The following is a 17971-nucleotide window of genomic DNA, read 5'->3' as shown; positions in this document are numbered from 1 at the left end:
TCTGTATTAGTATCAGTCTTAAAAATGTCTACTGCTCAGGCTCTACTGTTTAGAATGAAAAAAAAAGTGAATCTGTAAAGTAATCACTAACTAAAGTTATCAGATAATCGCAGCAAAGTACAAAGTACAATATTTCTGTCTGAATGTATCAGAGTAGAATAAGAAAATATCAAGTATTACATGAAAAGACTAAAAACCATAATTTTTACTTGAAAGTACTTAGTTACATTTCCTCATTGTAAATAAATTTCCTTCCCTCACTTTTTTTTTTTTTTTACTTTAAAACAGCCTTTCAAAGCCAGGTTTAGTTTATGTATTAATACTTCTTTTAAAACTAAACTCTGAAGCAGATCTCGTCTCCTTCCTCTGAGTGGTGCTGTTTCAATGTATCGCCCTCTTTGACAGGAAAGCGATCTGTCGGAGCTTCTAAAGGCCTCTGATCAGGAATGACTGGTTGAACACCTGCATCTGATGTGTTCATCAAAGATGTGGCTTCTAAAAAAAAAAAACTGGCATCAATGGTTATTTTATGTTTTCATGCTTGATTCAGATCAATTTGCAGAAACTTTTAATCAGTTTTTTGTTAGATGTACAGCATTAATATCAGCTGCATGTGTTTAAATATCCCAATGGCAACTCTTTCTCATGCATATATTTTCATCCTCTCATTTATATAATGATCACATCAGAAAACATCTTAAGATGAATAATCAGAAGTCTGTGGAGCTGCAGAAGAATGTAATTACTTACATTTTAAAATCTTTTAAGAGAGAGAGCGAGAGAACATCAACAGGAACTTTTATACAAAGTATTTCCTGTCTGTAAAACGGTGACCTCTCGATGTTTCTAGTTCAAAAAGTGAATTTGTGACATCCTCTGAACACAAAAAACCTCACGTATTGAGCAGATGGCCACGTAATAAACAAAAACAAGCAGCATGTGCAAATGTATGTACACGTTTTATTCAGGGCAGAGAGACAGCCTCAGGTAAGCAGCATCTCTCTACACACACACACACACACACACACACACACACACACACACACACACACACACAGCACATCTATCTGCAGGAAACATTCAGAGCCAAGTACAAGTCAAAGTGAAGCGACTGTAGAGGTAAAGGAAGGTACTGGCAAGGCAGTGAGAAAACCATGAGGGGCTCAAACTACGACACATGATCAAGAGACAGTTCCTGTCATTAAAAACGATCTTCACATTGCTCTAAAATGACTTAAAAAACAAAGCTGCGTATTATTTTTTACTGCTGTAGTTTAACATATCTTTAATGATCTTAATCCTTCCTCCCATCTTTTATTCCAATGCAATGTGAAAGCACTCCTGAAATAAACCACAAGGTGTAATCCATTAAAGTGAACACTTTTGCTCCACCTCTGACTGAGAAACCTGTATTATAAGAACTATGCATGTATTTGTATATATGTATAATGTCCTTAAGTAACTTAAATGATGGTGGATTTAATGTTCACTGAGATGGCTTACATATCTGAGGCAAGTTTAGAGAGGCTGGTTTTTACTGCTGGAAACCAATCACAGCATGGAGGATGGGGATAAATACATAAAGCAATACAAAACAGCAGAACGCGTTTCAAAACGTTGAGCTGTAATTGTAAAGCAGAAAAATCACTGGTAATGTTTGAACTAGAGCTGTCCTTGGTTTTTCAGGTATTCCAGTTTCATGTCTTTCCTCATATCGTGCTTGCCTCCAACAACTGAAACCAAAACGCCTACTCCATGTCCCGATTCCTCACTGTGCAGTGAGCTAAGAACAGGTGACAGGTGTCTAAAGACAAGGTTTTAGTTTTGCTGCCTTTTAATGCCGTAAAGTGAAACGCGCTGCATCCATCTGCCGAGTGAAGCAAAAGAAATCAAAATCAAAATGTAAAATTTATTATAGTGTCAGCATGATGTAAAGGCAATGCTTGATTTTTGAAGCATCCGCATGCCTGTTAAAAAATAGGAGTCAAAACTGTGACACCAGACAAGCTAAAAGTATGCAGCTCTATAAAGAACCAACTGACAAGTATGTGGTAAAAAACACAAAGCAGACCAAAGTTTCTTTAAAAGCACACTTCAAACTGTAGTCAGTGGGATGAGTTACTGAATGTGGACATCCAATTTCTTAACTGTTTACCCAGCACAGGATCGCAGGGGACCTGGAGCCTATCCCAGCTGTCATAAGGCAAGAGGTACCTCTATCTCACAGGGCTAACACAGAGAGAACCACTCATCTCACATTCACACCCACAGCCAATTTAGAATCACCAGATTAACCTAACATTAAGTCTTCGGACTGCGGGAAGAAGAAAAGAACCCAGAGAAAACCAATGCAGGGACAGGGCGAGGATGCAAACTCCACCCAGAAATCTTTACGCTCTGAGGAATCATTACAAATCACACCACCAACACTGTGCCACCTGAATGTGAGCATGCAACTTTAAATAAAAGGTTAAGTTTTAGACTAAGAAGTTACCGCCAACCTGTTTTTCTAAGAGAGCCAATTAAATGTTAATTCCAGCAGCAGTGAATACAGCAAATCATTTTCTGTCCTAGCTACAATCTCATTACTAACTTCTTTTTTTGAGAAATGCCTTACTTTGTGCAGAAAATGGAAACTGACTATTGAAATTAAAGATAAATAGCAGCATGTGAAGTCACCTTCGTGCTGAATTAAAACACAGGCAAAAATCTGCTGGTATATTGTTTACTTAACCTTCAGAAAAGACTGACAAACTAATGTAAAAACTGAATATGCAGCATGGAGACAACCAATCAAACAGCACTGCTGCGCTTTAGAGACATACTGCTGGCCTGAGCTGGGTTTGTAGGCAACATCATGCAGCTAGGTGCGTTTATGGTGTTCTGAAGATGAATATCAAAGCCAAACCTTTGAATTTGGTATCCATCTTGCTGTAGAGAGACTCCTTCAATATCACATGATGAAAACTGATTGTTAAGAGGCGACTGAAGGGGAGCAATAAGCAGGCTCAGTACAGTGTCTGTGTGGAAAAATGTGTTAAATTCTGCAGCTATACAGATGTTAACTATGAGGTTCTTCAACGTAAAAAAACAAAAATCCCCTAATCTGTACTAGCAGGGCAGTCTGAGACATTTTAGCCCTTAAAAGGAACTAACATCAGAGCGTTTTCCTGTACAAACTAAATAATTTAGCCCAAATAGGAACAAAAATATCAGCAGTCATCACATGACATAACTGCATATATGTATGTATATATTTATATATAGTATGTGAATATGTACAGAGCAGAAAATATAAACAGCAACTCTGTGCACGGAAAGCAAAAGTAACTTTTCTTCACTCACTAAAAACTCTCAAAATCACACTTTGAAATAACCTCATACTGGCGTAATTCTAAGTGGGAAAACAAGACAAAGGAAATTTAAGGATGCATGCATTGTGTCTGTGCCCCAGAATCAGTGTTTGAACTTCTCATCTCTCTCCTGAAGTGAATTATCCACCAACAACCCAGATTTAGCACAACCAAGAGATGTTATTAATTAGGGAGTTGTAAACTAATTTGACAGAAATGTAAATATCATTTGAGGATAACTATATACAAATCATTTTTTTCTGAGGGCAGCACTGACTCGAGTTCGTACAATGAAGTAAGTTCATTATAAAGTGATGTGTTACCAAAAGCAACACGAGTGAAAACGTTTTTCCATTGGTCCAACTAAAAATGCTAAAAACAGGAGGGGGAAAACAAACAAACAAACAAACAAAAAAAAAAACAGTGATGGAAAATCCCCTCTCCATATTCTTCAAATGCACCAAAAATCATCACACATGTACACACAATCAACACACGTATCTAACTGCTCCACCCTGACAGAAGGTGGAACTCGGAGAAAGGCACGGCACAGGTGGCTGTCAGTCTTCAAAGTTCCTCCAGTAACAGTTTTTGATCGCCTCCTTCACTCAGCTGACTGTGTAGTGATGGCATCTCCCACAAAGGACGGACTGCTCAAAGGTTACACAAGCCTTAACTGACTTTGTGCCTCACATTTGTGCTGTATATGTTGGCCTGCACCAAGCTTTGGTCTGGTCTGGAGTCAGATCTCATCACTGAGATTCAGTTGTCAAGAATGTGCACCTGCGTCTCAGGAAGCCAGCTTTGAATTTCACTCCACGACGACAAGGACGCAATCACTTTTTTCTTCTCAGAGGGTAATGTGCTTCGTGAAGTATTTCAGCTGCTGCTCAGAATCTGCATGTGTAGTATTATGTTGTCCAAGCTTGGTATGACCATTAACGTGAGCAGAGAGGGGCATCACTGCAGCTGGACTCTGTACGCGCAGATGAGGAGCTTAACCTGAGGAGAGAAGATCAGACAGAACCGCTGCAGAGATGTTTCAAATTGGATCGCTCATGCTAAACTAAACAAAAAAAAATCAGTTTTTATGATTGGCAATTAAAAAAAAACTGGACAGCTACAGAGTAAAGCTGATGATATTCTATATTTGAGTTATTAACATGAAAGCCAGCAGTGAAGGCATCCGATTGAAAAACACCATGTGTACCCAAAACCTGATATTATTATATGCTGCCACATTTTTTCCCCTAAAAACTATTTAAAAAACTCAAATAGAACCACATTGGCTGACATGTTTCTGTATAGACAGTGAAAGCAAATGTCTAAGAAAACAGTCCCTTTCAAAGCACCTTCAGGTTGTCTCTGGAGCTTGAAAAAAAAGGGCGACTGGACTTCTTTTTGTTTCTTGTAGATGTTTCACCTCTCATTCGAAAGGCTTCTTCAGTTCTCAAACCAAAAGGTGGAGAGACCCAGGTATTTAAACCCCAGTGGACCTGGTCCCCTGGAGGTGGTTATGACCCTCTATTGTTCTATTGTGCATAATCAAATGCACCAAGGTGTGAAAGGAGGCGTGGGTCATTACAATCAGTGGTTTCGGGTGAAACCAATTTGGGACTTCGCTTCATTGTATCAGGGGACCTATTGAGGTCACCGGAACAAAGGTGTGAATGGGGGTTGAGGCGCCTGGGGAGGGAGCTCAGGACAGCACTGTCCTGAAAAGAGTGCCCTTTCTCCTTCAGATGCAGATGTACTGCTGAGTCTGGTCCTGTTGAGGTGGCTCTTCTATGTTGTGCCATTCATTCATTCACAAACAAATGGCACAACATAGAAGATTTTGCTATGTTAAGAATTTCTGCGGCAGAACAATTAGAGAGATAATCAATATGCAAATTCCTACCAAAATTATGTCATGAACAACAGATGAAAACAAACTGAAGAAACAATTCTGTACTGGAAATTATGAAATTTAGGAAGTCAGCAGATAACAATGCAGCACACTGGAGTTTCCCAATCAGCTTTGAACGATGGTTTAAAGAAAAGAATGAAATGAAATGGGAATAAACAGGACACGACTGCAAATGCAATCTACAGCATCCAGTTGATTTACGAAATCACTTATAGTTAAACTATATACCTGTGACCCATTTTATATCTTCTAGGGACAAATGAGCTTTGGATCAAATGTTATTGAGAGCAGCATATGGACAGACCCAGACCTCATCCTTTAACATGTCTTCCATCATTACTAAAAAAGATAAACCCCACTCAGCTACATGGGTTTATTTTTTTTTGAATATTAAAGTAATTTGTGCAATATACATAAAAATTAATGCATTTTTATTACAGATGGGAAAAACTGACATTTCCTCACTTGTTTGTTTTTTTTCCAAAGTTTGCTGTTAAACAGTGGAAACTGAGTCAGAGCGTGATGGAGAATGTTACATGATTCTGGATGCTTGTCAACATGAACTCTGACACAAACATGGAAACTTTGTTATTTGCGGTAGAGGCTAAACTTAAGATTGAAGCCTCAGCCAAAAACCAAAGAACGCATAGAACCCTTTCAGGCTCGAAAGGTTTCTGTAAAAACTTTGTACATTATTTATTTGGGTTGGCTTTAAGACTGTGAACATGCTTTGTTCTGCTACTGGTAAACACAAACAAGCAAAACAAAAAAATGCCTCAATTTCAAAAACATTTCATCAGATTTCATAATGGACTGATTTGCAGCAGAGACCTTTGTATGCCTGTCTAAGATGTTGCACGTGTTTGTGTGTTACTGTATGTGTGTCACCTTGGCTGCTGGCGCCTCTGCAAGACGAATGAAGAGTTTGTTGATGCCTGGAGTCGGGCTGAAGGAGTAGATGAAGTGACTATCCTGAAAGGTTGAGCACAAATAGTGGAAAAGAATCAGCAAAAATCTGCACACTTCCCTAAATGTAAAAGATTTAATAAAGTACATTAAATCCAAACAGTGATATTAAAACATGGCTGCAGGAACAGCAAAAGCTTCAGTAAAGAGAGACAATCAGTAAAGGTTAACATGCGCTGCAGAGAAACGGCCACTTTGAACTGCATCAAAAAAAGATTTAATAAATGAAAATCAGAGGGATTAAAACAGTTTTCAGGTTTTATTTATTTATTTAGTTTTTGTATAAACCACTTGGTACATTTTGTTTTTAACCAAGTGTTGTATAATCATAACCTCAACGCACCAGGAAAATGGGCAGCTGGAACTTGTCATTGAGCACCACAGCGTGAACGCTGCAAGGACCGCATAGCCTGGCTGTGATCTCATTCAGGAAGTTGGCGTGGAAGATGAAGAGGAGGATGCCCGAACCTGGAAACAGCAGGGACGATAAAAACGTTTCACTTGGAATGCAAATCTAAAGCAAAGACATCAGCGGTAAAATGTTCTACTGATGTTTGACCCATTCGGTCCATATCAGCTTTTATTTTCGTTCACCTGATTCTGCTGTCAGGATCAGCTGTCTGTCTGAAGCTGTTTTCACACATGCATTGCTTAAACCTCTCTCATATGAAGGCTGCTTACCTGGGCCAGTGATGTGCAGGAGGTAGGATGTTTGATGCCCACGTCCCCACTGTGAATTCACAACTACAACCAGTGCTTTTCTCACAAGAACACAATCAGACACCTGGTACTAGCGGACTGGCAGGTTAACAAAAGTTTAAATCTTTTTTTAGACTAATTTTACTAAAATGTTCAAAATATACATTTACACCTTTATTTCATAACACCTTATGTCGACTGGACTTTGCATTATATGGTCTATGGATTATAAAATAACGTTTGCTTTAATGTCAGTAATGAACCGTTTATTTTTTCCCCACAAATGGCCTTTTTTTTTAAAAAAAAAGCATTTTATCACCCAGTAAGGACTGGAAAGGTATATTTATTTGACTTCCACTTCGTTTCACAGGTCTGGGTATTATCTTCATCTTTACAACATCTATTCAGTCATGCATGTTCATTGGTAGCAATGACCATCTGCTCACATCCCTTTTAATCCAAGCTGCTGGAAAGGTTGAACTGTTTTCATATATTGCAGCTCAAGGGTATTTAATAGTGTTGCCTTCCCCTTTGTAGTCCCCTCATCTTTGAATATTTTCTTATAAAGGTGAGGGTATATGTATAGTTTGCAAATTGTCTTTTCAAATAAATATGTAAAAAATGTCACAGTACAAAGGCAGCTTCCTCAACATGAGTTTTTTCTTTTACTCTGAGTCAGAAATCTTTACTGTTTCCAACCTTTCTAGTTTTATTCGTGTAAATATCCTGAAGGTTTTTACTTAAGATCAGGACCTGATTTACTCAACATTTTATTCCTTAAAAAAAGAAAAGAAAAAAGACTGATCCAAAATCCTCTCTGCTTGAATGTTGGAGAAATTTTGAATCAACATTTCGATTTCTGTTCTTGTAAAAAAAAACAAAAAAAAAAAACAAAAAAACAAAACAAAATGCAAATCAGCACAAAATGTAACATAAATTGCCTCATTTGCATAAAATATAATTTTAATCAAAGAAGAATCTTAATGCAAGTTATCAACTGGAGCAGTTTCATGGTGACACGTTCACAATTTCAGTCTAATGTCTTCCTCCTCTTATCCAGTCTGTAACATCTAGAGAAGTTCAGTGCTGCAGTGCATGTGTAAAAACAGCTTGTCAATAGCACAAAGGTATTATAAGAACAGCGTGTTCACCAAGCTGAGAGCAGCATGGACCAATGTGGACCGATATTTTTGATAACAACGTATTCATCTGATAACATCTGTTTTGCAACAGAAAACCAGGCAAACAGCTCTCACATCGAGTGAGGTGATAGAGTTGCACATCAGAGAATGTAAATTAAATTGAAAAAATTTGTATTTTACCCTCTGGTTGTGGCTGTGACTTGAAGGTAAAATCCATGGCGAAGTCTGGACCCTCACAAAGCCTGTGGCACGCCAGAGGGAAGACGGGCTCCAGCAGCACCAGACGAGACTCAAAGTACGCTCGGATGGTGTCCTCCGCCACGCTGGACAGCCTGCAACATAAAGCGGGAGTAGGTTTTAAAGTGGCGTGAAACCAAATTTATCTGGTTTATACTGGTCAGTATTAGCAATGCAGTGCACAGTTTTCTGACATCCCCTTTGAGGACATCAACCAAATATAAGTTCTCTCTCTCTCTTTCAAATATTACTGTAGACGCCATGCTCCCAAACCACATCACAAAACTGATCAAAACCACGATGTGGTTAACACTCACATGCTGATGTGGTCCTTGATGAGGTCGCACACTGTCAGGTTGTTGCTGTGCTTGGCGAAGTACATAGCTGTGTTCTGGTGTTTGGACAGGATGTTGCAGTCAGCTCCATACTCCAGCAGGAGGCGCACAACATCAGCATTCCCTCTTTTGCATGCCTGAAGTGAAGAAGAACCAACACTCACTAACAAGAACTGTAAATGGCTCTGAACAAGAGTTCTTAAAGTGCATTAAATATTTTTATCCTACAAACAATAGTAGAATAGAAAATGTGGTGATGCAGGAAAAAAATGTGCAAATCTTGCAAATTTATTTATTTATTTTTAAACAGGTCCAAGCTCATCTAAAAATGAACATGTGAATTTATTCTGGACAAAAACCAACATGAAAGTTAGTGTTTGTGTATGAAATGTAGCTTTACCTTCATCAGCGCTGTCTCGCCACTCAACGTCTGAGCATTGACGTAAGCCCCAGCCTCCAGCAGGATTGCAACAGTTGTCAAACAATTCTGGGATGACAGAAAGAAGAAGCTTTATAAAATACACAAATGTGGCAGATCTCTTTTATTTCAGTGTCCTTGACTAGTTTGACTTTCACTGGGAATTAGTATTAAACATTTATGCACAGTATAGGTAAAGACCCCAGCATCAACTTGGATAAAAGGTAGTTACCTTTTCGGCAGCATGCATCAGGGCTGTGGTGCCGTTCTTCTGTCGTTTGTTCACTCTCACCCCCTTTTTAATCAGTAACCTGAGGATGTCATCCTGTCCTCCTATTGCTGCCAGCATGGTGAGGGTCATACAACTGCCATCCTGCAGACAAATGGATAGACAAAATTATAAGCAAAGGTTGTAAAACAACATGATCTTCTGTGGATTCCATAATTCGCCCACTGCACTGTGTTACAGCTAAAGAGAGGAAATCCCTAAAAAATGATTTACCATGTGCAGTCTTTTTGGGGCTGTTGTACACAACACTGCGATGTGATGCCCTTTGCTCTTTGACCTCTGTAAAAACTTTAATGAGTTTAGAGGCTCAATCACATGCTCATTTTGGTCCTTATTAGAGTCAGAAGTGAGGATTATCCAGGGTATACACAGGGAAGTGTCCTCAGTGTCAGTGTCAGATCCACCCCTTCCTTGGCATGTGCAGTTTTAAAATACCAAAATGACAATGGGGAAAAAAATGCTCAAGTCAGAGCTTATTAACATGACTTCACTAATCAATGCATGACATTACAGTGGCCATTTTTATCTTTTATGCTCTTTGGTATTATCAGTTTACAGTTCTACTTAATGAAGACTCTGTTCAGCTCAGGCAGCTTTTAAAGGTGACATACCAATTCATGATCCATGGTTAACCTGCTTATATGCACGGTTTTGAGAGGACAGGATCTTATATCTACTAATATTAGTTCAGAAGTTCACCTCATGCAGATAGGCAGACAATAAATCCCACTGTGTGCACCCTAGTAAGGTTTAGTGACACAGTGTCCTTCCACAGCATCTTTAATGCACCACAGCAGTGAGTCTACATGTGAAACTCTACTGGAGGGATGAACGCCATTTTCCCAAAAGGAATGTGTGTCAGTGTAAATGTGTGTTTGTTAGTAAACACTTAGATGTAGAAGGAAGGGCTTGAATTAATAGGTGTGAATGGGCAAATGCAAACATGTTGTATAAAGTGCATTGAGTGCTGAGCTAGAGTAGAAAAGCACTATATAAGAACAAGTCCATTTACCATAGGGTGAAGCTGTAATACTTGGAACAACTAATTTGCAAAATGACAAACTGCACCAAAATGCCTCTCACATCAAATCCTCTCACTGTTAGGGAGTATCAAGGTGAAGGCCTAGTTCAAATCCTACAAAGCTTAATATCAATACCTGCTTGAGCAAAACTGAAAAATTATATTAATGACATCTTTGGTTGAACGTTTTCACATAAATAGGGATTATTTGAATATTACTTGAATAATTTTTTTGAAGCACTTACCGTTTCAACCTTAAAAATAAAATATAGGGATAAGGATATTGAGAACCTTTTTTGTATCTTTGCATGACAGCAATAATACATAAATATTCCGTATTCACAACAACAAAACTCATTTAGAAAACAATCAGGTATGCCTGACAGTCCTAAAGACAGGCACCAAATTATGCATAAACATTTAAGCTGAGAATTGCCATAAAATTTTGTCCTAAATTTGTTCTCTGTCCTTTTTGCGGCTTTATCATCAAATCAGCATTTTATTACTTTATGACAAAATGCACACACTCAGATTTCCAGCAGCTTCAGCTGTTTAGCAACGCTTTGATGGTGAACATGTGTAACATCAACATTTTAGCACTGTCACTTTACACATAACACCCCAATTTTGATCGGAGCATCTTTGTGCCTAAACATAGTTCAACAGTCAGCAAGCGTATAAATTGTTTAGCAAAACCTCAAACCTTCACCCACTAAGAGTCTCGATTAGCAATCAGAAAAAAAGCAAATAATTTAACACTTTTTATCAGTTTTCAAATTTTAAGCCAAGAAGCATTTTATTGTACAAGCAGAATTTATAAGTTTCTTATATTACTTGATAGGAAGTATTAACTGAGGGCAAGATAATTACAAGATGAAGACTAACACATAATGTGTGCTTATACAACAGCAATAAAAAAATAATCTAACTTCTACGAAGGGAAAAACATTTGTTTTGCAACATTAAACAACAATGGTAGTGTCTGAACAATCATTTGTATACCATCTACAGATTCAGCTTCCAAACAGCATTATATGTAACTATACACTGTAACACAGATGTACCCTTTTAACGAGGCAGTAACACAGGAAAAGCCTGATGGAAATCACATGGACATGGGCTATCTTAACCTGCTTGTGCAACTCATCTCATAGTCAGGGTTTATATGTCTAATACTAATGGCTTTGGTATGAAAGGGTGAACCCTGGTTACTCAAAACCAGTTCACCACAGCTACTACTGAGGTTAAAAGAAAAGCTTTTAAATGTGAACATAAGCAGCGGCACTGTCTGCCTCTGTATTCCTCTCCTTTTAAATTCAAAGAAAAATGGTTAAAAAAAAACTGAAGACTGCACATTAAATTTTCCTTTGCAAATGTCCTGATGATGGCATCTACAAAGTCGACTGACCTAAATAACAGATCATCTACACCACATCTCCTGTTGAATATCCAATGTGAATGAAACAATAAATTGAACAATTTTTGAACTGAAATGTAAAAACTTTGTTCAATGTCCGAGCCTGTAAACCAGCAGTCTGAGGTGAGCAAATGCAGGCTGAACTAAACAAGCCACAAATTTCTACTTAAAATGAAACGTGAAATATAAAAAGTAAACATTTTAGGTACTATCACTTTCCACGGGGATCAGAAACTCCTCATCCTCTGTCTACTGTCTGGTACACAACTATATAGTACCAGTCAAAAGTTTGGACACACTGTCTGGTACTGTACTTTTTTTTTTTTAAAAGTATATTAAAAAAATGATTACAAGCAACAATGCTTTTTTTGTCCAGGAACACGTGCTATGTTGTATTTTGAATATAATGTTGAAAAAAGAAAAAAAAAAAAAAAAAGAGAAAAAAAGGACATAAGGCAATTTGTTCTTAGCAACCAGATATTAATGTTATAAACATCTAGAAAATAAAAACCTAAAATGAAGTAATGCACATGATGCAAATTTAACTAAAATAGAGTACATCGAATAAAATAAAATACTAATATGTTTCTACACAGTCACTGTATGGTTATACAAAAATACAACACATCTTTTAGGCAGCTTGTTAAAGATAAAAAAACAAAAACAAAACAAAAACAAGACCAAAACAAATGATAATAATAGACAAGTATTAACTGGGTCTTCAAAGAAAAAAAAAAGTGTTATTTATATTTAATATATAGGTATACACACTGCTCCTAATTCTCTATTATCAGCAAAGAAGGTATGCCATTACTGCTGCAGGCTATCTACAATAAAGGCTATTGGCTAAAGCAAGAATATAGTACACTTGGGCTTGGCATTTGGGTACACAGCAAAGCAAGTAAACTCGCATCTAATCACGTTGGAAGGATTTACTGCAAAAATTTGCTGGTAGATTTTTGATTTCTAATCACCAAAATACATAAAAATGCTACTGAAATCAGTACAGGCAGTAAGACATGCATAGGTACATGTCAGACAGGTAAAAAAAAAAATCCCACCGGAAACATCGTTACTGAGGCCATCTATGCTCAGAAATAGGTTGCCCTGTTCATGGTGGAGGTGGCATTCCCAAGTAATTCCTGGTTTTATGATTTTCACAACTAGTGTTTGAAATTATGAAAGTATGTTTGGGTGGCACTACTCACCAAAAAATGGTTTCACTAGTGGAAAGTTGTGAATAGAGGCAAAAATGAGGTACAAGTCTGCTAAATGATCACAAAACTCAATCAGAGCATTTCCTAGAAACCTGACAGGATATGCATTCTAAGCCTATCTAACACTATCTTCTCCTTATAAGCCAAAGCTACAGTACACACTAGGGTTTAATCCCGGGATCCGGGATTCCCGGGAAATGCGATCAGAACCATTTCCCGTTTCCCGGGAAACGTTAGACGGGAAACCGGGAAAAAAGTCGCGCGCGTCGATTTGACTTTCAGAAAGAAAAGAAAGTTTCAGAAAGTTAAATTTAAGGAAATATTGAGAGAAGGGTTCGTTTAATGCGAAAAGCATTACTCTTCATTTCAGGCACGTTCAGCCTCCGTTTAAGGCTTCAGCCTTCATCTCAAGCGTTTTAATAGAGGTATTACACAGTTGTACTTTTTTCCTCTTTAATTTGTTGAAATCGTAGGCAATGGGTTTACCCTAAGGTATTTTGTATTATATAATTTTATATTATTATATATTGTTATATTGCATTATATAGCCTATAAAATATGCCTGCCCTGAACAATAAAGAAATATCTGTTTAACTTCGAGTGTTTCTTTTCCTCGTTTGCAGCCGCTTACTAACAATCATGAATTAGGATACGGGCCTAATGGGTGAAGAAATTATCATGAAATAGATTGCTTTAACATATTTCGCTTTTAAAATGGAGTTGAGGAAAATGTATATTTTTTAGGCTATAAGGATCGGCCAGTTTTTCAATAGACGATTCACAGCGAACCTACTTTAACCCTCAGACACGGTGTTATAAATTTGTTGTTGCCAGAATGGCAATGACCAAGTCGTAGTGCATTACTCAAGGCCCTGTGTTATGCCATATTATAGTGTAGTACGGTAGTTAACTTTTCAATGACTATTACAGCGTTCCACTGGTGGAGATATAGTGCAACAGATGTCGCCACGACAGCGTGGCTGAGCCTTTATCAATGCTGTGGAGATGAACCGTATTGTTTTGCACCAGCAGTTGTAAAATATCTTGGTATAATTCCATGTACAATGGAGGAATATTCTAATTATATTTGTTAAGGGAGTGTTGAGGAACGATACAACACCGCATAGCTCGAGCACTCGAATGTCGAGATGTAGGTTTTATTGCGTTAATCAAGCCGACGTTACCCCCTACTGGGCATAACAGGACATAGCTGGAAAGCTACCTCTACAATATCACAATAGGTTAAGGCCGACACAGGCTACAGAAGGCCTAATTAAAATAAAAAAATAAATAAACTTTTTCCCGGGATTCCCGGGAAATGGCTCGTCATTTCCCGGGATTTGATTCATGTCATTTTCGGGAAAAATATTAAACCCTAGTACACACATCCTTAATTCCACCCATTTAGTGTATATTTGTGCAACCAATAACTTAGTTGATACTTGGACTTGATCCAGAATACTCTGGGGTCTTTAACTTGAAGAATAAAAGGGCTGCCTGCAAATATGTCATTGCTACTGAGACAAAGACTGAATGACAGCATGTTACAATAATTCCCAACGGTTTAATTTTTACACCCCATTCAAACCGAGGTAAAGCCATGGCCCTCTCATGTCTAAAATCTCTCCAATAATGTACTGTTATCTTGAATGTCCAATAATTAACATTTACAGGGACAGATAAACGGGACCATCCCATTCAGGGTTTGAATTATGAGTCTCTGGATCCTGTCCTCCACTTTGTTTGGATGCGACAGTATGACCTCTTCTTTTGAGTGACTGAATTGAGTTATGCACAAAATATTTGACCTCCCTCCATGTTCGGCTGCTTAGAGCAGGTTCAGCAGCTAAACATGCATCACAGTCCTTTTTGCCTGGCACTTTCACCAGCTTACAGAAGTCTCCAAGCTGACGCCTCACTGCTGCCTGTTCTTCCTCACTCCACAACCTTTTGTTTCTCTTTTGAGGCTTTGCAGCTGGATTACTCTGTCTTCCTGCAGAAGACATAGGTGCACTTTCTTGTACCACTGGTCTTCTGTCAGAAACACTGGGTCCATGGATTGTTGGGACAACCTGTGCAGCTGCAGGGGCCTTAGGTGGGCTTAAGGGGTAAGGTGGTGAACTTGAATGATTCAGAGGTGTAAACGAAGACATGATAGGCCTGCTTCTATCATTTAGTGTTGCAAATGCATTGACCATTGGAGAACTTGGACTATTTAACTGTGTGAATGTAGGAACCATTGAGGTACTTGGAGTATTAAGAGAGGTAAAAGAAGGAATCATTGATGAAGTTGTAGTGTCCTGTGGTGCATACACAGAAGGAGGTGGCATATTTGCAGAATTCTGTGTATATGAAGGAGACATTGGCATAATTCTGCTGTTTTCTGAGGTGTATGGTGGAGGCATTAGAGCATTTGTAGTGTTGTGTGGAGTAAATGTAGGAACAACCTGTGTATCAGTAGCATTCAATGGTGTGAAAGCAGAAATCAATGACTGACTTGTATGGACCAGGTTTGTACTAGATGAGCAGAGGGATACATAAGTTGAAGTGATCTCTTGGGAGAATGGTGATGTGTCTCCCAGGTTGGCTGCTGGTGGTGGTTGTATTGTCATACAACAACCTGAACTTTCTGTTAAGATATCTGGGTGGACGGTTGTCATAGTACACACAGTGCTTGTATCTTCCAAATTTGACTTTACGGTTTGGACTCCAGCTTTTGATCTCTTTGGATTCAAAACATTTAGGTTCCCCTCAGACTTCTGTTGGTTGTTTCTCCTACGTATTGTCTGTAGTGTGTTGTGTACATAGTTTTTAACGTCTGTCCAAGATCTTCCTCCAAGATCTGGTTCAGCAGCTATGCAAGCATTGCACTCCTTTTTGCCTGGAACCTTCATCCTTGTGATAAATTCACTTAAGTAACGCTTCACTGCAGCCTGCTCCTTCTCACTCCAAGGTCTTCTCTTTAAAGCAGACTTCTGTACAGTTCCTAAAATGACAGTGTTGAGAATCACTGTTATGCAGGAGATAAAATATCTGTCCAATTTAAACTGTAGTTTAAACAATTTCAACGGGTTAAGATTAAAGAAATCATATTCATATATTCTGATGTTTTAAAGACAACTTTCTGCTTTTCGCAACATCAAACTATAAGCGAAGATTGTCTTGTGAAGTCCTAAAAGGGATCTGAAAATGGGTTATTTAAACATCTACTGCTTCATTAAAAGTGGGAAAATTTCTGATGAAGACCTTGTAATAGAGGACTAAGTTCAAGAACAAAGAAACTTAGAGGATTTTTGTGAGATGTCAGTTATATCTGGACAAAACAAAAAGGTACTCACCATCTTTTGTACTGCTGACTGGAATTGATGGCAGTGTTCGATCCATCTTCAGCAGTTGTTTGCTCACTTCCTCAAGCTGGGATGCATTTTTTAAGAGCCTGTAACACTCCTGGCTGCTCTTTCCCAATAGCCTGGCCACTCGATCCAGTTCGCATTCACTGAGGCTCATTAGCTGCCAGCAGCTGGCAATTTGCTCTCTTAGTGATGAGGAAAGAAGTGCTTCTGGGTTTTTAACTCCACATTCCATTGCAGCCCGTCGGAAACAATCCAACGCTCGGATGAATGATGGACCTTCAGTCCGTGCAAAAAGGTATGGGTTTGTTTTTGACACACCTGCTCGCTCTCTATTTTCAACAAGCAAGTCAATAGACAAAACCATCCGTTCTGTTAGAAGAACCAGCATGTTCCTTCCATACTGACCTTCTAGTTCCAATCTGGTTAAAGTTGAACCAAGTTCCAACTCCAATTTCGTGCTTTTCCTTATTTGATCTGTAGCGAGCATAAATGTTCCCTTGCTCTTTCTCTGAATGTAAGTTTGCAAAAGCAGTCTACCGATATTTCCCACCCTCCCTCTGTTGAACAGACAGACATCTGCTAAAGTTGCTTCACTGAGCTTTTTCCATGTTGACAAACTAGGACTTTCTTTGAGCTCCTTCCTGGCTTCATCTCCTTCTGCTGTGATAAACCTGTGAAGTTTCATCAAATCTTCTGTCATAGTTGATTTGTCTACTTCCACTTTCTTGACTTCTTGTTTTAGAGAGTAGGTGAGCGTTTTGCGAGAAAAACTCTCACTCCATTTTGTATCAAGAAGTTGGATGAATTTTTTCACTTCACTTTCTGATTCACTGTCCTCCGTCATGCGACTCTCCCCAAAAGCAATTTCGGCAGCTCGTTTCAAAGAGTATCCAATCTTCGAGACAAGGGAAATGGTTTTAAACTTACTGGAACTGGGGTCAAATCCACTAACCTTTTTGACTCCTTCAACGGCTAATTCGAATCGGGATGGTAGACATACTTCATGCAAGTACTTCACACTCTTGTCCAGTTCATTTACAGCAAGAACAAATCTACCCAGCTCCCTCATTTTCTGTGCAATGTAAGCAAATTGAGACTTGTCATGGTCATACTTAGCAGACAATGCATTGCCATATTTACAAATAAGTGGGTCATTTCTGATATGCCTTGAGATGTCATCTTGATGCATGATATGGATGATTTCCTCACAGCCTCCAGTTAAGAACTCCGACATTGGAAGCAGCCGGGAGGCAGCACTGTGACCTCTTGTTCTTTTTGCTCCTTCAGATGATTTCTCTTCTCCCTTTCTGGCCTTACATGACCTTTCGTGCCTCCATAAATCTGTTTTGCGATAAAACGCAAAACAATGCTGGCAAGGTAGGAAGTCACGAACAGATATGCTGGGTTTCTTTACCTGTTTCTTAGTCACAATTTCCCCATCACCACTCTTAAGAACTTGACAATTATGTTCATAATCTCCCTTATTGCGAATTTGATCAAGCAAAATTTGTCTGACTTTGGAACCTTTTGGAAAGTGAATTGCATGGGCAACATCTGTTTCCTCTGCGTGTTTCCTTTCCAAGTGCTTTGCAAGTTGACTGAAAGTCATTTTGCA

General features: G+C 38.6%; 2 protein-coding genes across 2 annotated transcripts in view; both read right to left on the bottom strand.

The window, feature by feature from the left end:
• Positions 1–246: 246 nt before the first annotated feature.
• Positions 247–17971, bottom strand: part of mphosph8 (M-phase phosphoprotein 8) — a 28968-nt gene continuing 11243 nt past the window's right edge. The window contains exons 8-14 of the mRNA XM_030757768.1: positions 9292–9432; positions 9042–9128; positions 8624–8778; positions 8250–8401; positions 6572–6696; positions 6151–6234; positions 247–4355 (exon numbers count right to left, since the gene is read on the bottom strand). Of these exons, the coding sequence (XP_030613628.1) occupies positions 4314–4355; positions 6151–6234; positions 6572–6696; positions 8250–8401; positions 8624–8778; positions 9042–9128; positions 9292–9432 (786 nt within the window). The 3' untranslated portion in view covers positions 247–4313. The remainder of the gene's footprint in view (positions 4356–6150; positions 6235–6571; positions 6697–8249; positions 8402–8623; positions 8779–9041; positions 9129–9291; positions 9433–17971) is intronic.
• Positions 14458–16539, bottom strand: LOC115800422 (uncharacterized). The gene is made up of 2 exons (XM_030757769.1): positions 16342–16539; positions 14458–15989 (listed from the first exon to the last, which is right to left on the bottom strand). The coding sequence occupies exons 1-2, from the start codon at positions 16508–16510 to the stop codon at positions 14671–14673; spliced, it is 1488 nt and encodes a 495-aa protein (XP_030613629.1). The 5' UTR covers positions 16511–16539; the 3' UTR covers positions 14458–14670.

The sequence above is a fragment of the Archocentrus centrarchus genome, chromosome 21 (assembly GCF_007364275.1).
Source record: "Archocentrus centrarchus isolate MPI-CPG fArcCen1 chromosome 21, fArcCen1, whole genome shotgun sequence".
Lineage (NCBI taxonomy): Eukaryota > Metazoa > Chordata > Actinopteri > Cichliformes > Cichlidae > Archocentrus > Archocentrus centrarchus.
Note: the sequence above shows the minus strand (reverse complement) of the source record. Positions and strands in the feature narration are given on the sequence as shown.

What these genes read in the sequence shown, in the direction of transcription:
- LOC115800422 (XM_030757769.1), bottom strand. Translation starts at nt 16,510, where the DNA reads ATGAGCCTCAGTGAATGCGAACTGGATCGAGTGGCCAGGCTATTGGGA. An exon ending in AGTCAGCAGTACAAAAGATG is followed by an intron (nt 15,990 to 16,341) that starts GTGAGTACCTTT and finishes CTGTCATTTTAG; the next exon opens with GAACTGTACAGAAGTCTGCT.